The sequence below is a fragment of the Pogona vitticeps genome, chromosome 1, assembly GCF_051106095.1.
Source record: "Pogona vitticeps strain Pit_001003342236 chromosome 1, PviZW2.1, whole genome shotgun sequence".
NCBI classification, from domain to species: domain Eukaryota; kingdom Metazoa; phylum Chordata; class Lepidosauria; order Squamata; family Agamidae; genus Pogona; species Pogona vitticeps.
Genome location: NC_135783.1, coordinates 91,984,761 through 92,011,515, shown reverse-complemented (window position 1 = coordinate 92,011,515; position 26,755 = coordinate 91,984,761). Strand labels below are relative to the sequence as shown.

General features: G+C 41.3%; 2 protein-coding genes across 3 annotated transcripts in view; one reads left to right on the top strand and one right to left on the bottom strand.

Moving 5' to 3' along the window:
- The window catches only part of LOC144586492 (uncharacterized), a 1,082,363-nt gene that overhangs the window by 1,036,448 nt on the left and 19,160 nt on the right, over window positions 1-26,755 (top strand). The gene's annotated exons all lie outside the window — the stretch shown is intronic.
- The window catches only part of LOC140706619 (amine sulfotransferase), a 40,284-nt gene continuing 19,463 nt past the window's right edge, over window positions 5,935-26,755 (bottom strand). For both annotated transcript variants that reach the window (XM_078384836.1, XM_078384833.1), the window contains exons 3-7: window positions 17,382-17,590; window positions 16,721-16,844; window positions 14,244-14,338; window positions 10,634-10,814; window positions 5,935-7,380 (exon numbers count right to left, since the gene is read on the bottom strand). In XM_078384836.1, coding sequence (XP_078240962.1) covers window positions 7,268-7,380; window positions 10,634-10,814; window positions 14,244-14,338; window positions 16,721-16,844; window positions 17,382-17,590 — 722 coding nt within the window. In that variant the 3' untranslated portion in view covers window positions 5,935-7,267. The remainder of the gene's footprint in view (window positions 7,381-10,633; window positions 10,815-14,243; window positions 14,339-16,720; window positions 16,845-17,381; window positions 17,591-26,755) is intronic.

The window sequence follows — 26,755 nt, the reverse complement described above, 5'->3', positions numbered from 1 at the left end:
TAATTAGCCCATTCTATAGCTCATGCAGACGGCTGTTCTGCACCAAAACAGAGCTGTGGGTGGTGGTATCTGAGGTGACCCCCTTTTTTTCTTTATTTGGTTGTAGTATCGATTTTCATCTATTTCTACATTTAAAATTTTGTATTCGCGAAGGCTTTCATGGCCAGGATCTAATAGTTGTGGGTTTTTTGGGCTCTTTGGCCGTGTTCAGAGTTCCTACTCCAGTCCTCTTGTTAACCGGAATTCACAGCATCTTTCTGAATTCCCCCTCAACAGAAGAAGGGCAGAGACACAGGAAGATTTAACTTGGAGGTTATTTATTAGCGCTGCTGCAGAAAGCGGAGAGAAAGCAAGCCACGCAGGACATTGGTTTCTCTGATAAGCACACTGAGAACAAAGGTTTTATACCCTGTCCATTCGGGCAGTCCGATATGGCGCACAATCTTCTAAAAAAGGGCATACCTACATCACATATCCGTTACTTAATACACCTTCTGTTTATTTCTGCTGCGCAAGCTCGCTTTTACGGAGCCGTGCCTGTCCGTGTCATCCCCTCTACCAAAGAGGGCCCCTTCTTATCAGCTTAGGAATTTCTTAGGAATTTCTAGTCTAAAAGCAGAAAGCTTCCCCCCCTTCTTCCCAAATGAATGAGGCAAACTCTTCAGTAATTTTCCACTAACAATCCCCCATTTTTCTTTTTCTTACCATTTTGCCTCATTCACTGGTCAAATCCTTCTCCTCAGAATGTTTGATACGCTCTTTTATCTTCCCCTATTATCCCCTCCTTAACTTGTTTTATAATAAAGAATCCTCCAGGGTCGCCGCCTTTCCCATCAATCCGTAGTCCAAATACCTTTGACCACAGGCCCTTCTTGTCCCACTCCTCAGGCTTCAATATAGTAAAATTGACAGGGTTGCATTCTCCCTGCTTACAATTAGGGCCTGCCCCATCAACCTTCTGGAGGCTGGCTAAAGGATCAAATTTTCCTTTCCAAGTTGCCCACCAAACACATGACCAATATGGGATAAACCATTTATCCCAAGCGTTGCATCCAGTCCACATATTGGATTCTTTTCCTATATATTTGTTTTTCTCTCGGTAGGCCCGTTCCCACCAAAGATTCCCACAATTTCCCCAATAATCATGGGACAGTAATTTGCAAGCATCGAATACCAAAGACACCGGGTTATTTAGTTTTGATCTTAATTCTCTAGCATAAATTTTTCCATATCCCTGTTTTCCCGCTCTTAGCCCTATCCACACTCTCTCTGGTTCTTTCTGTGGGTCGTAACAAATAGGGGTCTGTCCCAACTTGGTACACACCTGATAGGTTACCTCATCAAAGATGCACTTAGTTACAGTGTAAACTAACGTGTGCACTCTCTTGGTACCCTGTCGTGTTTGTGTAATGCAAGGGCAGCTATCTCCTTCTGTTTGAAATGCAAAGCACATAAGGAGTCCTAAAACTATTCTCACCTTGCCACTTCCCATGGGACGCCCAATCACCAGATTGATAATGTGTGTCCAAGACATTAGGGGTATGTGTTTTATCGATTTTGGAACAGGGGTCTCCACTCCTCGTCTTGATAGGGCTCGGGGAGATAGCAAGGGCTTTCTTTCCGACACCTCCAGCACGTTTCGTGGTGCACTGAAGATACGTTGCAGAGCCATCCTTTAGGAATTATTTCCGCCCCAACTGATATGTCTGGCTTAGGCTTCCACCAATAGCTCTCTGTTCTTGTGTCTAAAGCCCGCAGTCCCTCCGTCCACAGTCCAGTGGGATGATACCCCACCTTTACTACGTACCACCTTAATGTCGGGCTTTCGTCAAATTTAGTTATTCGGGGCGCTCCACTGGAATGGGCAAAAGTGACAATATAATAGGCAATGAGGCTCAAAGGGGTTTAGTCCGATTAACGGATCCTTGAGATTCCTTATGTCACTCCGTTTGTTTGGGGTGCCACCAGGGGAGCCAAGGATTAGGGTTTTCAAAGTATTCTTCGGGGTCCTCACTATCTGAGTCGAATTCACTATTGCTTCTACCACGGTGGGGATCAGTTTCTTCCCCTTCCTCTAGTTCAGGTTCCAAATACTCAGGGGCTCGTTTTGTGGTTAATGGGCAGCCTCTGCAAAATTTAGTGTGCCACCAGCGAGGGTCCCACAAGTTCTCTACCTCCTTGTGAACAAACCCCTTTACAGTTCCTTCAGGTCCTGTTTCTACCAGCACAGCCTCGTTTTTAATGGAAAATCCCGAAAACACAATCCAACCTATATTAGTGTCAACATTTAGACCCACATCCCACTTATCCACGTCCCTGCTTAATGATCTACGTCTCAACTGGATCTCAAAGAAAGGACATGGTTTGTCACAGATTTTTCTCAAAGACATAATAGGTTACACTTTTCCTTTTAACACCAATTTTAGTCTCTCTCCTGATGCCACAGCTTCCCACTGTCCTTCGGGATTTGCAGAGTGTCTTGCCCTAGTGTGGTGCGTCCAACCAGCTTCCTCAGTTCGGATGGCAGTCTCTGTTGTCAGCAAGACTAGGTATGGTCCTTGCCACTTGGACTAGTGTTCCACTTTTTCACATACACATACTGTCCTGGGGTTTGGGGAGAAAGGGATGCACTGCTGCTTTCAACGGCAAAGTCTGATGCTGTATTCCCTGGATCCTATTAGACAATAAAACAGAAGACAGGGCCAGAACATATCCCTTCAAAGCATCATGCCCTCCTTTCCCAGTACATTATGTCCATATGTTGCATCTATCATCCCCTGGGATCTTAAATTTCCCCTATGCTGCCAGATTATAGATCCCATATTTTTGTTTTCTAATTTCTTTACAGCAGCAGGGCAGCCCTAGGCTGTAATGTTGCCCTCCTGTGTTGCTTTTTCTTTTCTTTTCTTTTTTTCTCCTGAATGATCATATCAGCCAGTTCCTCCTTCAATTTTTGGTACTGATTCTGAGTGTCCATTCGCTTAACCTCCTTCTTTTCTTGTCCCTTATTATTTCCTCTTTCAAAGGACAGTCCTTTGTCTATCACTGCTTGCATCAAAAAATCTGTATCTTTGCCATGAAATTGTACCATATTTTCCCCTGAATTTTTCAAAATCCACCATAATTTGTTTCTTAATTTCCTTGCCTCCTGTAGCTCCCTTCCCTCTGTTTTATTATAGGGTGGGGGCTGTTCTATTGAAGGATCAGTTGGCTGTACACCCCCTCTATTACTCCAAGTTCCTCTACCTTTTGTTCCCTGTATGCTGGAGCATTTGAGTAGGTTGCCTTTTTAACTCTCTTTGTTTCTCCTATCTGAGTTGGAATAGATATCAAGCCTGTTAAGTACATTCCTCCATATACAGTGGTGCCTCGCTTAACGAGCGCACCGTATAACGATTAAATCGCATAGCGATCCGTTTTTTCGGATTGCTAATGCGATCGCACAACGTTTTTCCTATAGGGAAAAATTCGCTTTGTGAAGACCGGTAAGCGTTTCGCTTACCAATCTTCGCAAAACGACCCCCGCCGATCAGCTGTTCGGCGGCCAAAATGGCCGCCGGAAGCCGGGAAATGGCCTAAAATGGCCGCGCGCAGCGTTTTCGCGCCCTCGTTAAGCGAGGCGAGGGCGCGAAAATGGCTGCCGGCCATTAGAAAGCTTCGTTGAACGGTGAGTATTTGGCTCATTTGGAACGCATTAAACCATGTTTAATGCGTTCCAATTGAAATCCCTGCCCCGTTCAACGATGCTTCAGCATAGCGAAGGTTAATCCGGAACGGATTAACCTCGCTATGCGAGGCACCACTGTACTTTCTTTATGTAGGAAACTGGATCTTCCCCTGGTTTCTGTAGCCAATTAATCAGTTCTCTTTTTACTGTCCTTTCCCATTTTCTAAAACCCATTCTCTTAAGGCTGCAACAATGCCAAATCTGTGAATTAATTATTGTTATCAATTGCTTTCCATAGTCCAACTACAAATTTTACAGGTCCATCTCCTATAGGCTCTAACTGACCTTTGATATCTCTAATTTCCTGACCAGTTAATTGTTCCATGGTAACATGCTTCTTCTTCTTTTTTTTTCCTACCTGATTCATCTAACAGAAGTGTAGCTTTCCAATAGGCTTTTACAGCCCCTTTAGATGGAAAAGAGTTACCCTGATAATCATCATCACTAAAGTCAGAACAAAGATCATCCTCATTCTCGATTTGCCTCTCAATTCAAGGCATTTTCTTTGCTGACATGTCTCAGTGTGTCTCTGCACATGAGTATCAGCTTCAGTTACTATGTAAGATTCTCTGTATGTATTTATACAGTCAATACAGAGTATCCTAACGCAGGCTGGGATCTCCCTCCCTCAACACCTTACGATTTTTTTTGTGCCTACTCTTAACCCTTTATACCCCAGTAAGTTTAACAAGCCAATAGAACTTTTCCTCACTCCCCTCCTGCTTAACGCTTAATGGTTTCAAAATGGGAACCTCCAAAGAGACTCCATTCACTCCCATTTCTCTTAGGACTCCTCCTGAGGATTCCATTTCATGTACACTTTTGGACAACATTCTCTGTGTCTACTGAGAAAGTTACGTTTCCTTCTTCTCTTTTGATCCTTTTTCCTTCAGCTAACTGTAGTGCTCAGCTTAGAGCAAACAGTTCTGCTGACCGAGCTGGCATGCTTGGAGGTAATGACCCAGATTCAGTCTTAACCCCCCTTTTCTCTTTTGATACATCACAAACATTCCAAGGCAGAGGAGCTCTTGTCCCTGAGCCCCCCCTTTTTCTTTTTTTTTCTTTCCAGCACAATGTGGAGTGGGTTGCTCCAGTGTGTACCAAAAATGTAATCTCCTCCCCCTCCTTATCTCTTTCCTCTCTGGCCTTTCCAAGTAAACAACAGGGTTTTCCTCCCTTCCCTGTGGCTCTCCAAATGCTTTGGTAACGCTTAGGTTTTTAGGAATTATGTTCTCAAACGTCTGGAGAACAAATTTCCTAAACTCCTCACATTTCCTTCTGTCTTCTACTGACTGAATATCCCAATTAGCAGGGATTTGCTCTGGGAACACCTCAGCTGCCTCCAGTATCGTTCTCCCCCCCTGCTCCGTCTCTCCAAAGCTGTCTGGCTTTTGCTAAAGCCTGATTAGTGTAGATTACTCCGGCCAGCTGGCGGCAGATATGTCCTTATATCTAACTGTGGCCAAACCTCTGTGCACATTCTAACCATTTCACCCGGGGTTCAAAAATCTTGGACCTTCACTTGGTCCCATTTAAGAAGCAGCCGTGCTAACGGGCTGGTTCCAGGAATTCCTAATTCGCATTTCCTTCTGCAAGCCTGAGTGTCCTCAACGGAATCCTTTCCTTTTTTTTTTTTCGTCCCCACTGGACTTTTTATTAGCCTTTAGACGTCTGATTGCCCATCCCGCGGGAAACACAACACAAAAGGGAAAAGGGACTTGTGTGAAAGGTAAGGGGTCCTTCCAACACGGACACAAAAAGGGTTTCAGACTTCAAACACGCAGCCTGACTCCGGGCGCTGGACGTTCCAACGGTCACCACGAAGAACTGCAGGCTCAATCACTCATTCACACAGACGACGCCCTCCCGAATGCGATCCCACAAGCATCGGTTCAACTTACGTGTAAAACAGAAGTTCAGGCGACGTCCCTAATTACCTCCTCTTCACCGTGCCTCACTGTATGGGTTCTTGGATCTGTGGAGCCAGAGCGCCTGGCATGAAGCGGCCGTCTTAAAACGTTTGACGGGGGCCCTCCAGTTCAATGCACTGCGCTGCTGTTCTCCGACAGTCCCAACAGACCTTTGCCCGACCCCAAAGGGGGTGACTGTTAATCCCACATTCTTCTGACACCAAGTTCTGTTAACCGGAATTCACAGCATCTTTCTGAATTCCCCCTCAACAGAAGAAGGGCAGAGACACAGGAAGATTTAACTTGGAGGTTATTTATTAGCGCTGCTGCAGAAAGCGGAGAGAAAGCAAGCCACGCAGGACATTGGTTTCTCTGATAAGCACACTGAGAACAAAGGTTTTATACCCTGTCCATTCGGGCAGTCCGATATGGCACACAATCTTCTAAAAAAGGGCATACCTACATCACATATCCGTTACTTAATACACCTACTGTTTATTTCTGCTGCGCAAGCTCGCTTTTACGGAGCCGTGCCTGTCTGTGTCATCCCCTCTACCAAAGAGGGCCCTTTCTTATCAGCTTAGGAATTTCTTAGGAATTTCTAGTCTAAAAGCAGAAAGCTTCCCCCCCTCTTCCCAAATGAATGAGGCAAACTCTTCAGTAATTTTCCACTAACACTCTGAAGATTCCGGCCACAGAGACTAGTGAAATCTCAGGAATAATAACCTTCAGAACACGGCCAAAGAGCCCGACAAACCCACAACAACCATTTAAATGTATTTTTTCCCTATTGATACATCATTGTTGTAGATAACAATTGTTCTAGATAGGAACATTGGCGTTATGATGTGTACCATGCTGTTTAGGTGTTTTGCTGTGTCATTTACTTTTTTTTAACAACAACCATAAAATGAAGGTCAACATGACCAGCTGAATTATGTCTGCAAGAAAAGGTGAGGAATGTGGCAGGAAAGGAAAGGCCATGAATCTTAAGGGGGACAAATTGACCTGTCTGGTCCTTTTTTGTGGGAGAAAAAACTTCAATTGTTGTGAACAGAAGGTTGGCTCTAGTGGGAGATGAAATAGATGACACTGGAGATAAAAAGCATTTAGGTTTAAACCAAACAGCTCCCAATTCCTCCGTCTGGACATGCATAGTCATTGTTTAGCTTAGCCTTCTTTTATCGAAGCATATTCTTGCTACCTCATTTTCAGAATTTCCTTGTATAATGTTGATTTACTTTCCTTTCTTTAATATCTCCCGCCAACCTAGCAGTTTGAAAGCATGCAAATGCAAGTAGATAAATAGGTACCACCTCGGTGGGAAGGTAACAGCGTTCCGTGTCTAAGTTGCACTGGCCATGGGACCACGGAAGATTGTCTTCGGACAAAACGCTGGCTCTATGGCTTGGAAACGGGGATGAGCACCGGCCCCTAGAGTCAAACACGACTGGGCAAAAATTGTCAAGGGGAACCTTTTTTTACTATAACATCAGTGCACTCCTGTCCAGTGATAATTTGGAAAAGCAGTATGCAATGTCAACACACAATCCACACTAGATGGGAAACAGCATGTTTCCGAAAATCAAACTCTATACAAGACTAATTAGACAGATTTGTCAATTCCAACTCATAATTCATCACTGAATTTGAAAGGCAACTTTTCCATTCTCTTCTTAAACACATGGTCAAATCTTTCATTCTGGGCAACAGTCATTGTGTTTTTCCAGTCTCCAACAATACCTGGTAGAGAAAACAGAGAGATAGACAGACTCTCATTCATCTCTTCTGCACTTGACAACAGGGTAACGTGTTTGACTCACTGAAATGTTGTGACTGTGTTCACTTTATCCTGCTTAGAATATGCAGATCTTATTGTACTTAACAAAGACATTCTGTAGTCATAGCTAGGTTACTGTCACTTTGTCAGGGCCAAAGTTTACTTTTAATGCTGCTGGAATGGTAGAGTAGTTCGGGCTGTCCAACTAGTGAGCAGTATCTCTTTACTTACTTAATTTAAAAAAATTCTATAGCCCTGTTTCACTTCAGTGCTTACAAATAAAACAATAACACACAATTGTAGTCCATATTATTGAAGAACAGAAATTAAAATAGTATGCCACCATAAATGTTAGATGACACCCTTCAATATTCTACAAGTGCCAACTGTGAGTTAGGGGAGTAACTATTTGGGTGTATACCCCATTCTTTGGTCCACTGTAGGGACAGGCTGGTTTGCTCCTAAATACAACTATCAGAGCTGGAGCAACTCTGCCTGCCCCAAGAGTGGTCCTATCTGTGCCTTTCTGGCCCCTATCAGGGGTTTCTACTTTTTTTTTTTACGCAGATAGGATTGCTTTGGTTTGCTTCATTTCCAGAATGTGTGATCACTGGAAATTAATCTATCCGGAGTTGGCCACAGTGATAGGCCTCCCTCTAGTATTTCCTATGACCAATTTGTGGCATTTTAAAAATCTAAAGTGGAGGCCATCCGCTGGGACCTTGATCCCTTTTTACAGACATTATATTGAGCTGAGATGTCCAGTGGATCATCTTGTCTGGTGAGGTTAACTTGCTTCCAACCTGTGACGTCCAATGAGGTGGACAGGGTGCTTGCGCACTGTTGTGCCGCCACCACCTCTTTAGACCATTTTCCGGCCTGGATCATCAAAGCAGCCAAGCTGGTAACAACAGAATGGGCCACTGCAATAATTAATGGGTCTCTCCAGGAGGGCTTGGTTCCCCCTGCCCTCAAGGAGACACTCATTAGGCCCATTGAAAGAAACCTAATTTAGCAGCAGACAAAATTGGGAATTATAGCTTTGTCGCCAATGTTACTTTCTTGAGTAAAGTGGTCGAGAAGGTGGTGGCTGACCAGCTCCAGGCACTCTTGGAGGAAACTGATGCTCTTGATCTAGACAGACTTCAGGCTGCGGCATGGTACAGAAACAGTATTGGTCACTGTGCAGGATGACCTCCTGAGGGAGGTCGACAAGGGCAATATGTCCTTGTTGGTCCACCTCGGGTGGCTCTCCTAGTTCAGGATTGATTGCCTCACTTTGGCATGGCTCCGTTCCTTTTTGGAGGACCGTCCCCAGAGAGTGTAGCTTGGCAAGATGACTTCCACCCCATGGATCCTCAATTGTGGGTTGCGCAGGGGTTGATCATCTCACCAATGCTATTTAATATCTATATGAGGCCATTGGGTGAGATCATCCAGAGTTGTGGGGCCCAGAGCCATCAGTATGCTGATGACACCCAGCTCTACCTCTCCTTTTTCCATCTGCTGTGGGTGCTGTTATGACTCTTGAATGCTGCTTGGGGACTGTTCTGGGGTGGATGAGGGCAAATGGATTGAGGTTGAATCTGGACAAGACAGAAATTTTGTGTGTGGGTGGCCCTGGCATCAGTGGGTTGGGAAACTCCCTCTCTTTTGGGAGAGTGACTCTTCGCATGAAGAATGAGGTTCACAGCTTGTGCATCTGCTGGACCCAGATCTCACCATGGAAACCCAGGTGGCATCTGTGGTCTGGGAAGCCCATTTCCATCTTTGGAGAATTGCCCAGCTGCATCCCTATCTAGACACGGAGGCACTCACCATGCTGATTCATGCACTTGTAATCTCAAGAATAGACTACTACAGTACTCTCTATGAGGGGATACCCTTGAGGTTGATGAGGATACTTCAACTGGTCCAAAATTTGACAGCCAGATTAATAACTGGGATGAAGAAATTCAAGTACATCTCCCCCACTCTGGCCACCCTACTTCTTCATTTTCACATTGACTTCAAGGTTGTGATATTAACATTCAAAGCCCTAAACAGTTTATGACCTCGGTACCTATCAGAATGCCTGCTCCCAGTCATCACAGGCAGGGTAGTTGAGGGCTTTGACTCCAAAGGAGACCAGGAAGGAAAGAACAAGAAACCAGGCCTTCTCAAGTGGTTGCCCCTTGTCTATGGAACAACCTTCACGTTGAAATCCACCTGGCACCCTCACTTGGATGGGTTCAAACAAGCACTGAAGACCTGGCCCTTCTTCCAGGCTTTCCTTGAGCTTTAAGTTTTTGAGATTTTGGCCTCCCTTTTACCATCCTTTTTGCCATCCTTTTCATCATCCTTTTTATCACCCTCATTTCCATCTGCTTTAATTTATCCTGCTATTATATGTTTTTTGATTGAATGCATTATTTTATTTTTATCATGTTTTGATCTTGTGCTGTTTCTTGTTGTTAGCCACCCAGAATGGCCTGGTTGCCAGATGGTGCAGGGTATAAAACAAATTATTATCATTATTATTATTATTATTATTATTATTATTATTATTATTATTATTATTATTATTATTATTATTATTATTATTAGTAGTAGTAGTAGTAGTAGTAGTAGTAGTAGTAGTAGTAGTAGTAGTAGTAGTATTATTATCATCATCATCAACAACAACAACAACAACAACAACAACAGCAGCAGCAGCAACAACAACAACAACAAAAGAAAACTTTCCAACTTTATATGCTCCTTTTAGTGAGAAATTTCCAGTATTGTAAACCAGCTGAATACAATTCAACAAACTGAACTATTCTTCTTCTCCTTGGGGGACGGCGTATACGAATTGAAAAATATTGTAGAATTTATTAGGGTAGTGAAAATGCACTGCATCATTTATTAAAAAGTAAAATAAATCTTTCTTTGGTATGTCTTAAAGGCTGGTCGAGAAACTCTCCACAGTCAAATCCACAGATCCATTGCTGAGAAGCAGAAGTGTATAATTTGCCAAAATCCTGAAGTGGCTCTCTTATTAAGCCACTTCATGATATTAGAAATTACCATTGGAAGGAGCAAGAACAAATAGGGTTGTTTTAACTCTGATATGTAAGGATCACATCAAATGGCATATCACACCTCTACCTGAACCTGAGTCATCCCAGTTAGCCCACACTAGCCCGCTGCAAAAGAGTCCATGTAGACAAGTCCTTGGACTGGCCACAGTCATACCTTTGCGAAGAAAGCCTCCTCTTGTGTGATCTACGATATCAGATTCCATGTTTTCATAGTTTGCCCTTCGATCCTTCTTCATTTTATCAAATGTAGCATTATCCACCACTGCATCTACCTCCTCTTCAGTCAGCTTCTTCCCTAGGAAGTTGCAAATTTTCAATACAGAGCCTCTCAGATCCTGAAATATGATATGATTTACATATGAGACTCACAGATACACTAGATTCTAACGTAATGGCTCAACCCAGGATAACAGGCCACACAAAAGCAATCAAAGTGGAAAAACGTACATTGAGAGGTTTTAGAGGAACCCTGGAATCTTTTCCTATGTGTTTGTGAAAAAGACAGCTAAAACCTAAGTATTAAATAAATGGGTTGCATAGATAGAAGGAAGGATGAAAATCACAAACACAAAGTTACACAAATGGATGGGCATCAAAATAAAAACAGCAGGAGAATATAAAATAAAATAAAATTCTTTGTACATGACCTGTTATATGCAACAAACTTATCAGCAGTCCTAGTAGAAGTGAAAATATCTTGGAGAAACTTGGAAAAAAAAGCTAAAGCTGATGCACCAGCTGCACCCTTTCCTTGAGATGTCGGATCTGGCTACAGTGGCCCATGCCTTAGTTACATCCCGTTTTGATTATTATTGTAACATGCTCTATGTGGGGCTCCCTTTGAAGACGGTTCGGAAACTTCAGCTGGTGCAGAACTCTGCAGCCAGACTACTGACTGGACTCAGCTACAGGGAGCACCTGTTCCAAGAACTGCACCGGCTACCAACCTGTTTCTGAGCCCAATTCAGAGTGCTGGTCATTACCTATAAAGCCCTATACAGCTTAGGTCCAGTCTACCTGAAGGACCGCATCTCCCTATATGTGCCTTCTTGGCAATTAAGATCAGCAGAGGTGGCCCTCCTCTCAGTCCCAGGGCCAGCACAAGCACAGCTGATGGGGACATGGGAGAGGGCCTTCTCTGTGGCAGCTCCCAGACTATGGAACGCTCTCCCTCGGGAGATCAGGATAGCCCTGTTATCCTTCTGAAAAAAGCTAAAGACCCATCTCTTCAGGCAGGCTTTTAACAGCTTTTAATATGGCTGAATCCCTAAACCCCATTTTAGTAGATAATTTTAATCTTTTTAAAGTTTTCATCTTTTCATCTTTTAATTTTATTTTAAATCGTATATTGTTTAATTTCTATTTCAATATTTAACATTTTGTTTTTAAATTGTGTGTATTTTAATGTTGTGAGCCACTTTGGGTCCCTTGTTGGGAGAAATGTGACATATAAATAAAACTAATAAAATTAAAACTAAAACTAAAACAACAATAACAACAGCAGCAGCAGCAGCAGCAGCAGCAGCAACAACAACAACACAGAATTGGAAATGAATTATATAAAGCCAAGATAGTTGTATATCGCTGGCTAGGGAGAGATCGGTTCCCTCCTTGCACCGATGGTGAGTTAGTTCCCTTCGCACGGGGGGGGGGAGCTCAGCCCAGCGCGAAGGGAACTCAGTGTCGGGTGAAAAGAGGGAGCCGATCTCTCCCTGGCCAGCGAGCTTGCTTTTCCCGACGATCGCTATTCAATAATCGCCCATAGGAAACATCGCTATTCAACGCGAAAAAATGCCCCGAAAACCTAATCGCTATTCAGTTTTTTCGTTAATAGAGGCGCTCGCCATTTGAGGCACCACTGTATTACAGTTATTCTTCTTATTATTCTTATTATAGAACATAATATGAAAGATCAAGTGACAAAACAAAGCATATTTGACATCTATATCAGAGAGAAGGGATATAACAGGTTGAACCAAAAAGCGTATTTATTTATTTCTTTGGAGATAAAATTCAGCATTTCGGAGAATGGACAGACAAAGGTGTATATAGACCAAAAGACTACACTAGCCAAGACAATATCTGTAGATCCAATAATTAGATTAGGAGCAATAAAAGCTAATTCATTGGAAAATAATTAAGATTCATAGACCATTTAGATCAATAATTGAAAAATATATAAAAATCACACAAACACAACACAAGGATAAATATTCAAAATATACTTATGGTGCAAAATGTAGGCTTTTGGGGCAAAGTTGCTTGGGAGTTACACCAAAGAAAAAGTACCCCAAGAAGCAATGGAACAAAATGTCCTCACTCCCACCATTGAAACAATTTCTGTCAGGTTCACAAAATTAACATTCAAAGTAATCTATAAGTGGCATCTAAGTCTATCAGAAACATCCAAATATAATACCACGATACAACTGCTCTGCTAGAGAGGCTGCAGAAACAGCGATTCTTTTTGTCATGTGTGGCTATGAGAAAATGGTACCTTTCCATAGATGTTGTATCAGGGCTGATACATGGATAATAAAGGCAACAATTTTGGAAAAGCATTGTATAGAAAAGTGCTTCAAGAAACATATTGAGAACTCAAAGAAACTAAACTCAGCTGAATAATATGTGTTGATTTTTAATATTCTCCCTGGCTGAAATCCTCTTGCATAGCTATAAAAATAGCACAAGTTTCAGAAGCAAAATGTCTCAAGAGAAGAAAGCATCATACACTTTATTAGTTGCATGTCGAGTCACATAGTTCAGTATATGACAGATAATGTCCATGGTTATTCCTTACCTTAAGGGCTTTTGCCTCCAAATCTTATGCCATTTGTATTCTACCAGAATAACCAGGCAAGAAGATTCTGGTCTTTCTCTCCCTCTTTTTTCTTTTTTTCTGTCCCTCTTTTTCTCTCTCACTCCCATCATCCTCATGGGTGCATTACGTGGGGGCAAGAGGGAGGGAGGACCTTCTCTTTAATTGTTCCCAGACTTTAGAATTCATTCTTGCAGGAGGCCAAACTGGCCCTGTCTTTACTGTCCTTCTGTCAACAGGCAAATACCTTTCTCTTCAGGCAGACTTCCTCTTCGTGACTGGTTGTTCAATAACAACAATTAAGTTGAAATTTAAAAATAATGGGAAAACCAAAATTCTTCTCTTTGTAATTGGTGTTTTAGGTGCAAGACCAAAAGACCTATAAAATCCTCTTTGTATTCAGGGTGTAAATGAGATCATGACACACCAACTACAGAAAGCTGTCTTACTTGGAACAGAACATATTTCAAGGAAATATCTATTACGATCCTAGATCCAAAGGAAGGACATGATATTCAAGGAACTAAATTCAGCTAACATTCAGGGTGCTGTGTGTAATGGAGATAATAAAAACTTGAAAAGAAGATGCAAATCCCAAAACATAATGGAGTTAAGCAAGGCTGTATACTGGCCCCAGTGTTATTTAATTTGCTGGTTTTGACTCTTACTCAGACAGATTTTCACCATTCCAGGATAGCAGGTTGACAGCTTTCAGTGCTGTTATATACAGGCAACAAGGTGTTACTGTCACCGACACCTAACGGCTTAAAGAGAACTATGCATGCTCTGCTAAATTGCAACCAAGAGGAAAGCCTGCAAGAAACGTCCCTCTCCTCCCCATTTAGACACTTGTCTGCTTTTTCCTTTGACCTCAGAGTCCATGGCAAACTTAGGGGTGTTTGGACAGTTTTATAATATTCATTGGGAAAGCAGTGTTATGAGTTACCTTCTTCATTTCTTCATAGGTAAGGAAGAGAATATTGAAGTCATCCCTGTGAGCAGACCAGCCTTCTACATGGTCCAACCACGAACCAGCCATCACTGAAAAGAAAAACACAGTTCCGCACAAAAATCAGAATTGATAAAAATGCCATTTGGCAGACTTGTTTAGTATTGGTGTATGTTGGAAAGTTCCAATTCTAACAGGCTGGAATTCCCCAGGGGGGTTAAGCAAAGAATGACATCTTTTAAAGGGGGCAGATCCCATAGGACATGTTAAAACTAGAGCTGTGTGCATGCTTTGCTCTCCATCCACCTGCCACCCTATTGCATTAGATAGGAGTGGCCTCTGTTGATGGATGATGCAACAGCTTCAGTGACTGTCTTTCCAGTCCCCAGGTGTACTTGGATCTTAAACCACCATAAGCCTACACCACTAGCTGTGCTGGCCAGGATTTCTGGGAACATCTGGGGGGTAATGTTTGGGAACCACTGCTACATGGAATGGAGGGCGGTGCTATTTTGTCCATTCTTTTAGGCAGAAAAATATTTGGGGCTAATATGACACCTGCCTGCGATGGCACAACAAGTCATTTGGAAGTGTTTGAAATGCCTGTTCTACCATGCAGGGTAGTCAGTACGTATAATTTTAAAAAATCATAGTATTTTGTAAACCTTATAAAAATGATTCGGAACATTGCTACAAATATCTGATCAAAATATTCCTGTGAACACCATAGTCAAATGATGTATCAGTTACACAGTCCATAAATGAGACCTCCAGTCAGTCACACTTGCCTTATTTAATGCAACTGGCAAACAGATTGCACTTTGAATGTGACTACATGGTCAAATACCAGGAGATTTGCTTTGCATATAAAATAGGGGAATTTAAAGAATTTTTATTAACCACATAATGCAAAGACTGGTCAAAACTGGTCCAGCCGATTTGTTTCTGAATTGGATTTATTTCACTGCTTCCAGGGGGGAGGGCTTCTACTTTTTCAAAACAGAAGAATTTGAACAAGCTTTTCCCTGTGCCATTTGTTCTTATAAAGATTGGGTCTCTGTATCTGTAGGTGTTGTTTCAGTGATGAAGGCAATTCGGGGTGTGGGTGTGTGGGTGTGTGTGTGCAAAAGCAAAGCACCATGATTTGAATGTGGGGGATCGAGTACTAGTCCTGAATCCTGTCACATTGTGTGGTAAGGCCTTTTCCATGTAAAGCAAAAGCTTAGTGCTCTTATTTACATAACTGACAATCTGAAAATGTCATTAAAACGGCCTCTCTTCAACAATCCCTCCAAGTTTGGTGAAGATTGGGTTTCTCCAAACCAGCTGCTAATGGGCACTTTCTTGTGGGGACTCATTTTGTGGGTGTATGATTTGGATGTCTGAAACCCAATCTTCACTAAACTTTGAGGAATTGTAGAGGGGAGCCAGGGGAATCATCTCAGTGTCTCTAGGTGCTGGGGGGGGGGGCTTTCCTGGGGGGGGCTATTTGTGGTTGCACAAAATGGACATCCAAAACCAAAACTTCACCAACTTGCAGGGCTTGCACAGAAGAGTCTGAAGAAGCTTCCCTGTGAATTTGTTGGCTCTAGGTGCCTGGGAAGCTTTTTATAGGGTTTTAAAGTTTAAAATATTAATTTATGAATCATTTAATTGATCCCTTAGATGTAAATTCATAATTCATGATTCATTGATCTTAATGAATCATGAATCAAAACAAATCAACACTGTCATCTGAATTTGCTTATTCAGGTCGAAAGAGGACACAGGGACTACATGTATCCCAACGTCCAACTATCCTTTTACCCATTTCCATTGTTTCAAGTGCAGTTGTGGAACAGATTATGTGTTTTCAAATCACATACGTAATCTAGGGAGAAATGTGGCTAATATTTCATGCACCAGAACCCTTGTTCTGGTGCATGAAATATATGAGCATTCTCCATCATCAGTTTCTCACCACAGTATGAAACCACACTTTCTTCCATAACAAGATAGTTAATGGAGAAAGTTGGTCTGCATGAAGTGTGTCTGAGTGTGGAGTAAAAATATTCCTTATATCTCATTTATTTAGTGAGGATCAGTTATTCAACAGATTTTGAACATGTTCACCATCTAACAATCTCTGGTGTGGCCTTCTGAAAACACTGAATTCTCTCCAGCCCTATTTCTGTGGGGAGAACAGAAACAGCAGTAAAGATGGTGGTTTGCAGAGGCATCCCGCTCCAAATCCCCATCTCCACTGAGAGGACACAGGTTCCGCCTCACACACTGACAGAAGTCTCAAGACAAGGAGTTGGCTTAATCAAGTGGGACAGGGAAGTGGGGTTTACAAGGGTGTCCCAAGCCCCATTTATCCTTTTAGCCCTTTCCCTTGTTTCAAGGGCAATTATGCGACAGAGTTTGTGTTCTCAAATCACAGATATAACATAGGGACAAATGTGGCTTAGATTCCAGTGGTAGGGAATTCTTACCATTGCCATCTAGGAACCTTTCCATCAAAACTTCAAAGTCTATTTCTTCCACTTTGCGTGAAAATTTGGAAAAATGATAGTATGATACTAAGACATCTTTTGGGTTTCTGAGCACATAGATAACCTGTAGGAATCATTAAAATTAAAATTAGATTAATGAGGGGACCTCAGCAATACTTTTGAAAAGTGCCCCACCATCATCACAGAAGGCACAAGTGGGTTTCGGAGCCTTTTAAAAACATCTTTAAAATGTACTTGGCGGCAGGTGTGAGGGCCAAAAGGAGCTAGGTGACTCTATTTGGCCCCCTCGAGGGTTGCATGAGGCCCACAGGCTGCACGGCATCATTTTGTTTCCCTCTCTAACATACACTTTGAAACAGATATTTCAAGAGGCATTTCCCAATGGAAAATAAAATGTTCTTGAAAGATTCTTGTCACTGGTTTTCTTCCCTTGTCTAGAATCATCTTTCTTCACTGCACGCACACCCTGAAACCCTTTGAATTTCCTTTCATTCAAAAAAATTACCTGGCAAATTCCTAGAAACCTAATTCAAGCAAGATACGTTGAGCTGTTATTTGCTTCTGTCTGTGATGTTTTGATATAGAACAAGATATAGTTGACAAATAAATTAAAGGGAACAAAATCAGTGGAATGTCATACCTTTCCTTTACCATTTCTTAATCCTTTTGGAACCAAGTAATAGGGCAAATGACAAGCAATGAGACGTGGTGATTCACGTTTGCTGAAATCCACATTACGGAGGTTGTAATCCAGCCATGGCATTCTGTCAATTGTCTCTCTCTCTTCAGTCCCATTTCGATGACCTTCATAATATATCAAGCTTAAAATGTTCTGGGTCCACACTGTGCCTATGAATAGAAACAGCATGGTCTACAGTAATTTCATCTTTGATGTCAAATTAATTTTTCCTCTAAAAGGAAATGTCTCTTTCTCGTGTATTTTTTATTTAAATTGCAACACTAGAAGAGGCAATAAGGGGGAAGATTTATACGATCTGAAGAGAAACCGGAGTCAAATACACAGTATAATAACGGAGTTCTATACTAATCTTTACAAAGCACAAGTAACAGCTAAAGAAGATAAAGGACTACCTGGAAAGAGCAAATCTCCCCAAACGATCAGAAGAAACTAAAAAGATAATGAATGCAGAAATGACGTTGTTGGAAATTATGGAAAGTACAGATAAGCAAAAAAAGAGAGAAAACCCGCGGTCCAGATGGACTTCCTGCTGAATATTACAAAACTTTCCGAGATGAAATTGTGAAACCATTGAAAAATCTTTGTAACCAAGCACTGAAAGAAGCGAGGACTCCAAAAACCTTGTCAGAAGCAGACATTACATTAATGCCCAAGGAAGGAGTGGACGTATTTATTTATTTATTTATTTATTTATTTATTTGATTGTTTGATTGTTTGATTGTTTGATTGTTTGTTTGTTTGTTTGTTTGTTTGTTTGTTTGTTTGTTCGTTCGTTCGTTCGTTCGTTCGTTCGTTCGTTCGTTCGTTCGTTCGTTCGTTCGTTCGTTCGTTCATTACATTTATATCCCGCCCATCTAGAGACAAGTCTACTCTGGGTGGCTAACAATAAAAAATAGAATAAAAACAGTATACAGTGGTGCCTCGCTTAGGGACGTTAATCCGTTCCAGAAAAAACATTTCTAAGAGATTTCATCGCTAAGCGAAATTAAAGAAGCCCATAGAAATGCATTAAAATGTGATTAATGAGTTCCTATGGGCTTAAAAACTCACCTTTAAGCGAAAATCCTCCATAGCGCCGCCATTTTCGCTACCTCTTAAGCGAGGAAAAACAGCGGGTGGGCATTTTGTTTTTGAGGCGGCCATTTTGAAACCGTAGATCAGCTGTTAAAAAAGGGTCGCTTTGCCATGATCACTTCCCCGCGATCATCGCAAAGTGAAGAACCCCCATAGGGACCATCGCAAAGCAATCGCTTTTCCGATCGCAAAAACTCCGTTGCTAAGCGAGTTCATCGCTCAACGGAGCGATCACTATGCAAGGCACCACTGTAATAAAATAAAATAAACTTTACTCAAATAGGGAATTATAGGCTGATTACTCTTCTCAATGTAGATTATTAAATATTTGTGTCCATCATGGCAGAAAGAGTGAAAAAAATATGCAATTTATACATGAAGACCAACATGATTTTCTCCTAAAACAGCAACTGAAGAATAATATAAGAATAATAGTAGATGTTCTAGAATATTACAAAGCGCATCCAGGAAAACAAATGGCTCTTTTATTCTTGGACCCACAAAAACTTTTGATAACTTAAATTGAGAATTTATGAAGATACAACTTGAGATGATGGACTTTGGACAAAACTTTTTAAATATGATAGGAGCAATTTATACAAATCAAGCAGCAAAAATAATTGTTAATGGAGAAGGAACACCAAACATTGAGATTGCTAAAGGAACACGGCAAGGATGTCCACTCTCCCCATTGTTGTTTATTCTCTCATTGGAAACATTAAATAGAGAAATTAGACAGAATGAAGGAATACAAGGCACAAAGATCAAAGATGGAACGTATAAACTTCAAGCGTTTGCAGACGATCTGGTCTTCCTTTTAGAGAACCCAACAGACAGCTCCAATCTTACTTCAACAAATTAAGGAATTTGGCGAGGTAGCTGGACTGGAAATTAATCAAGAGGAAAAAAATTCTTAACCAAAAATTTACCCCCCCCCCAAAAAAAAGACCCAACTCATCTCAAACACAAGCATTCAGATAACAAAAAAGTAAAGTATTTAGGAATTAACTTGACTGCCAGATGTTCTTCACTGAAAGAAGATAATTATGTGAAACTCCTTGAGCAGAATAAACAAGATTTGGAAAGATGGGAAAAATTACAACTTTCATTTTCAGGAAAAATTGCAATGGTTAAAGTGAATATTCTCCCAAAAGTAATCTTCCTTTTCCAGAACTTACCAATAAAATTAAAGCAAAAGTTTTTTGAGGAGTTTAACACCCTAGTTGAAAAGTTTATATGGCAGAAGAAGAAGCCAGGAATTAAATGTAAATTACTACAAGATGCAAAAGAAAGGGGAGGATTTGGTTTGCCAAATTGGAATTTTTAGTATCAATCAGGCGCTTTAACTTGCATTAGGGAATGTATAAAGCTAAAAAATAAGAGAATACTATGCTTAGAGGGACACAACCTGCATGCATTTCTATGTTATGGAAGAACTAAAACTCACAAATACTTTGAAAGAAATACAATAAGGAATTCTCTGTTAAAGGTCTGGGGAAAAAATTAAACTTAAAAAATATGTGAAAATACCAAGATGGATTTCACCTATGGAAGCATTTACACAACCAAACTTGCTAAATTTTGAAAAAAAATCACGACGTATAATGAGGGACTTCTGAAGACAAAAACTCAACTAGAGAACCAAGGATCGATCTTTTCATGGTGGTCTCAAATGCAATTACCATCAATCTACAATAAAAATAAAAAAATACAAGGATTTTAAGAAGAATATACAATATTTGATAAAATATTACCACAGAAGAACAACAAATTCAAAATTGTATAAATTTTTATTGCAATGGGACACACAAGCCAAAGAAGTTAAGGAGATAATGTTAAAATGGTCTAAAAATGTTGGATATAATATAGAACTAGAAAAATGGCAACTAATGTGGACAAAAAATTACAAGCTAACATTAGCAACCTCTTATAAAGAAAATGTATATAAGATGTTCTATAGATGGAACTTCCCTCCAGCCAGACTTGCAAAAATGTTTCCAAATATGTTGAATAAGTGTTAGAAAGGCAAGAATCATGAAGGAACTTACTACCATGCATGGTGAACATGTTATAAAGCAAGAAAGTATTGGGTTAAAATCAGGGCCGGACTGGGACCAAAAATCGGCCCTGGCATTTAGAGCACACAGGCCCACCGGCTGTGGGGACACAGGCCCACCTGTTGTGGGCTCCATTCACGATATTGTGGTGCTCTGAAAGGGCGTTGCTGGTATAGTGGTATTGGTACATGCTTACGAGTTCTCCCTATACCAATCATTGCCCTGGTTGTATAAATAACAAGGAGCATCAGGAAAACTAAACCTATAAAATCATCACGTTTAACAAAAAGTGTAATTAAAATTTAATGTTTAAATTTGTCAATGCTAGTGCTCTCTAAACAAAAAACACCAACAGTACAATGTAAGATCTTATAGCTATTTTAATGTATTGAAACATTAGATCATTAAACATAACTGCAACAAAACGTTCAATGTGAACAAGCCATAAGTAGCAGATCCTCCTACATCCACACTTCCACCAGGAACAAAAGGCTCGGCTCAAGAACTTTCCACCTCGTTTATGATTTGAACATTTTAAATTTGAACCCTACTAATACTGGAAAGACTTAGGAATGATACTTTATCAAGGAATAAGAAGACTTAGCAGGGCTTCACTACTCTCTGCAACTCTGTTGATGATGGCATCCACATCAAGACTCATGAGGATTTCTTTTTCTGTAGCCATTAACATGAATGAATCCAAATGGTCCTGGGATACAGTATTCCTCAGTCGATTCTTGATGAACCTCAAGGTGGAGAAGCTTCTCTCACAAGCAACTTGAGTAAATGATAGAGTCAGTAGGAATTTGTAGGCTAGACCTATCACATTATAGGCATCTGTTAATAAATTGTAGCGCCGTAGAATTTGATAGCAACAAATGGCACAGTTCTTACATGTTGCACATGGCTTATTTAACAGCTCCATTTCATCAAATTGTTGACTTAGATCTTCCATGGGCGTTTCTCTTGACACCCTTACAGTGTATTCTTCTAGCGCTGATGTCTTCAATTTGTCCCAATGCAAAGCTAGACTAGTTAATTCACACCGCAAATTTTCAGCTGTGGCATTCTCATTAAATTTGATCAAGACTTTACTTAAATCTTCCATTGCAGATATATGAAGCCCTTGTTCTCTTATGTTTGAAAAGTTCCTAGGGTCTAGGCATGCATAGTCGGCATACAGTGTTTCACTAGCAAGAAAACGTCGAGTTATGCTCTCCGTGATTACATCAAGGATCACATTGTGTACTTGTATCTTATATGCCATGATGGCATCAGATATTACTTCATCTTGAGAACATTCACCAACCATGCTTTTCTTCTTTCTTAACCTTTTATGAGGCAAGGTGGCCTGTACTTCAAGTTCACAATCTTCAAGTTCTTGTAGTTTGTCATTTGCCCATCTTATAAAATCATCTGCACTGTTCTTGACCCCTTCAAAATCTCTGGCAAGCTTTTTGAGATTTTCCTGTGTCCCTGTGACCATGTGATGAGCTTGTAATACATCTAAGCCACTTGTTTGTAGATATTTTGACAACGGGGATGTCAGCTCAAAAATCCGAAGAAATATATGTGCTGTGAGAACGGTCTCATATTTAAGCAGTGATTCTACGTAAGTTTTTGCCTTTATTCGTACTTCTGGCTTAGATCTTGAGTTTTCTTCAATCTTTGACGATGTTACAATAAGGTCAACATATAAAGCCGAATCAGTTGGGAAAATGATCCAAATATTTTTCTAAGTGCTGCATCTTTGGACCACCAGCGTGTTTCCCCAATCACAGAGAGTCTTTGATGGTGTGGGTCCTGACTGACATTTAGCCATACATTCAATTGTTGATAAGACTCACGAATAAAAACTCCAACATCATTTATTAGATTAAATAACGATGCACTTGGAATTACAACCTTTGTGGTGTCAGCCAGTACTAAATTGAGTACATGTGCATAACACCAAACATGAATTTGGCATGGAGATTCTCTGGACAACCATGTAGAGAAGCCTCTATACTGTCCTTGCATGTTAGCTGCTCCATCAGTAGAACTACCAGTGCAATTTTTTATGTCAATTTTACATGACTGCAGAACTTGCCTTAGTAAGGTAAGAAAGTATTCACCTGATGAAGACTCACAATCGACCACTGCCAGGAGCTTCTCATGAATACAGTCTGTCACATAACGAACAATTACTGAGCATTGGTCTCTTGAAGTACTATCCTGAGTTGTGTCAATTTGCACTGAGAACACCGCTTGCCACTGCCTCTTGAATTAACTGTCGTATTGTTTCGACAACTTTATTTATTTTTGTTTTGGAGAGCAAAGTTACTAATGATCCTCTGCCCTTTCCACTTGAATGTGACTTCTTGCTTTTTGCTATGCAATTGTTGACATGTTCTTTAAGGCAGACATCATACTTGCTAAGAAGTAAGACCAACTCTAAAAAATTTCCATGATCAAGTGAATGGACCCCCAATGTGTATGCAGCCTCAAATTTGTTGCCTCGATAGCTAAGTCCATGTTTCCCAATCACTTTCACAATGTCTATGACATGCTCCAATATCTGACGTCTTTTTCTGACTTTGGGGATTTGATCCTGTGCGTCTCATTTTCTCCATTATATCTCTTTAAACAAAGAGCCATTCATTGGATCATAAGCTTTGTGAAGAAGAATCTCAAATCTACCTCTAGTGTTGTCCTTCATGGGCAGATTTCGTTACCCTCTGGGGATACTTTGCAAAGAACCCAGGTCCTTACTCCAAGGGGCAAAGAGAGGAGGGAAGGAAGGAGATGGGGGGGAAGGCAGGAAAAGAGAGAAAGAGGAAGGAAGGAGCTGATGATGAATGGAAGGAAGGAAGGAGATACTGTAGGGGGAAAGAAGGAAGGCAGGAAAAGAAGGAAGGAAAGAAATGAAAACATTCTCACACATACATGTGAATGACATAGAATGTGTCATTATAAGCCCCATATCTCCAGAGAAGGTTTGTGGGTGGGGATGGTCGTGGGGCAATCCACTTCACGGGTGGGGGCCCTTCTCTTGGCTGCTGAATTTCCCTTTTGTCTGTACCCATATTTCACCCCACCTTCGTGTTTAAACCAATCATCCTGGCCTCTCTGAGTCCTGCACCATGGGCTCTTCCTTCCTCGCCCCTCTTCTGCCCGGGGCGGGCAAGGGCAGTCCCGGACACAGTGGCCTGGGGCTCACGCTGAGGTCTCTGGGGCAGCCCCGGTTCCCACCCACCTCCCGTGAAATAAATTCGGCCAAAAATGCCTATTATTCATGCATCTGCCTCAGGAAGGAATAATTGTGGAGCCCCATTAGGAACTGCCCCCCCGCTTTTCCATCAGTGAAATCAGAAGGAAGGAGGGAGGGAGAGGGGCACCGTGGGGTCCCTTTGGCCCGTTTGGGGGGGGTCGCTGAGTGTCCTCAGCCAGAGCGGCCCAAGATGAGGCGGGGGGCGCGGCTGGGGGTTGGTGGTAGAAGCGGTCACCCCCCCGCCCTGCCGGCAGATGGTAGCTTCCATGCAAAGCGCCTGGGCTTCGGCGGGGCGGCTGCGGGTCGGTCACCTTCGGGGAGTGGCCGGCCCTTCGCCTCGTTCACTCGCCCTTGCCGGCCTTCCTTCCTCGCTCACCTTGGCCGGAGAGACCCGGCGTCGGAGGAGCCAGCGGGGCAGCGGATGCCCAGAGGCCGAGGCGGCCCCCCCAGGCAGCGGGCAGGATGCGGCCCCAGCGGCGGCGGCAGCGGCTGACCCGCCCTCCCGCGCCCGCCTCCTCCTCCTCCTCGGCGCGCAGGCCGGCAGCGCCCTGGGCGTGATGGAGGGGAGCCAGCCGCTGGCCGAGCTCTACGCCCCCGGCCGCCACAGGAACCGGCCGTTCTGTCCTGTAATAATGGAATTAAAATGAACAGTATGGAGAGAATCTCACCTGCAAAAGTATATCAATAAATAAGATTGCTTGTAGGTTAAGCTTATGTTTTATGTTTTCACTTTATATATGATGTTGTATTTATACGTTTTTAAATTTTATGTTGGAAAATAAAATATATTTTTTAAAAAAGAGGCAATAAGGGAGACAAGTATAGAACTCCAAGGGTAAACTCAGCAAAAGGTATGAAGATATGTTGGTTGGACTGGCTTCCAGATATATGGCCTATGTACTGGATTACCAACCTATGGAATGACCTGCCTATGGAATGGCATTAAGGAAATCTTTGGTTGGTTTCATAAATTGCACGATTGATGTTTTCCTATATGCAAAACGGGTGAGGATTTCTCCCATCCTCGACTTTTGCATGATGAAATGAGGAAGAATCTGATCCATGATTACTCCCAGCTGGAAGAGAATGGAAAAGTATGCATAGGCTACAAAGTTTCTTGAGTCTTCAAGAACCTGTTCCTTGAAACACATAGGTATATATCTCTCTTTCTCAATTTTTACACCAAAGACTAATAAACAACTGGGAACACAGAGAACTTCCACTAGAGGTCAAATACAGTGTTCTATAAAAGTCTATCTGTAGCCGATCTTGTATAACCATAATTACATTTTTTATGGTTGTCCTAGCTGTAAAAGCTCCGTGGCAGGAGGGAGAAGCACAAAGATTTATGAAGGACTGCATCAACAGAGCCAATTAGTTTCAACGCTTGTAAGTACAAAATAAACTTAAGCGGCCTATTTGAGAAGATAGTGTAATCTTGAAGTGGCAAATAAGCTTTAAACCCAAACAGATTGGTATTTTATTACAGCGTCACGTCTGAAAAGAGGAGCTGGAGCGGGTAAGGACAGAGACTTTCGTTATCTATCTATGGGAACACATTCATAGTAACTTTTATGAACTTTTATAATAATAATAAAAAAGAGAAGAGAAGAAGATCTAAAGAGATTCTGTAAGAGGTGGACTTTAACTTACGAGGACTTTATAACCGAAGCTGGAGAAAGCTGGAGTCTGGGACAGTATACTGTAAATCATTAGCTTTGTGGAGGAACAGACTTTTACGACTTAAGTACTTTACGGCTTTCGGCTGGGAGAAGCAAAACAAACCAAATTTGAAAGTATTCTCTACAACAAGCACTGCTGAGGTCTCGACTTTTACTGCATAAGTACTTTATAGCCCCTTGGTCCGAAGAAGCAAGCAAGCTGTGTTTCTCCAAATGAGGGTGGATACAACCAGAGAGATAAGAAATGCCTTTCAGAATATGAAAGTTAACAGTATGAACTGTCTTCAAGAGCAGTTTTTGGAACTCCAGACTATACTTTCAGAGCTGAAGAAAAAACAGAGAACTGGGAATCTCCACAAGAACAGCGTACTGAAACAGAAGCTGGAGATCAGCTTGTTTCAGTAGCACAAGAAAGAGTGGATTTATTGGTTTTTAGAAAGGAGTGCAAAATCCTTAAAAAGCAGGTTAGGAAAACTGAGGGGTATTGTGAGAAAGTGAACCAGAGGGGTGAAAAAGAGATGTGTCCTAATTTGATGGGCGAATATGGAAATCAGAAAAGAGAAAAAAGGCATAAAGGGAGATGGGATGATTACAAACCAGGCATTGCTTGGCTTCAATGGCAAATTATGATGATTGGGGAAAATTCAAATCAGAGACAAATTAGTTTAACTGGGTTCCATAGATGGTATTATAAAATTAGGAAAAAGGAATAATTGATGATTATAATAATAAAATGATTCTGATTATATTTGGAGATAAATGGCGATTAAGAATTATTAATTGTGTAATCTGAAATATGTATGATGAACATAATATTAGAAATTGAGGACTTTTAAGGTATACTTTAAGATGTAAATCAACTGTAGGTTAATAATGTTATGAGAGATCTGGATAATTTCTGAATTATTGGTGAAAGCTAAAATCTGAATATGAAATACATGCATGTGTTGATGGAAAATAGAGTCTTAATAGAGCACGGGAGATTATTAAGCTAGACAAATATACCTTTTGACTCTGTTTATGATGAATATAACATTAGAAATTGATGAACTCAAGGCAACATGAAATGAATTGCAACATGCTTAAATTTAGAAAGTGAGATGCTTGAACATACTTATTCTCTGAAATATTGATACCATATGAAATTTTGATATGGAATATATATTTGTATAAGACTCTAAACTTTTTTATGGTGTTGTTAGTGGCTGAAATGCATTTTCTTTTTTTCTCTTTTTTTTTCTTTTCATGATA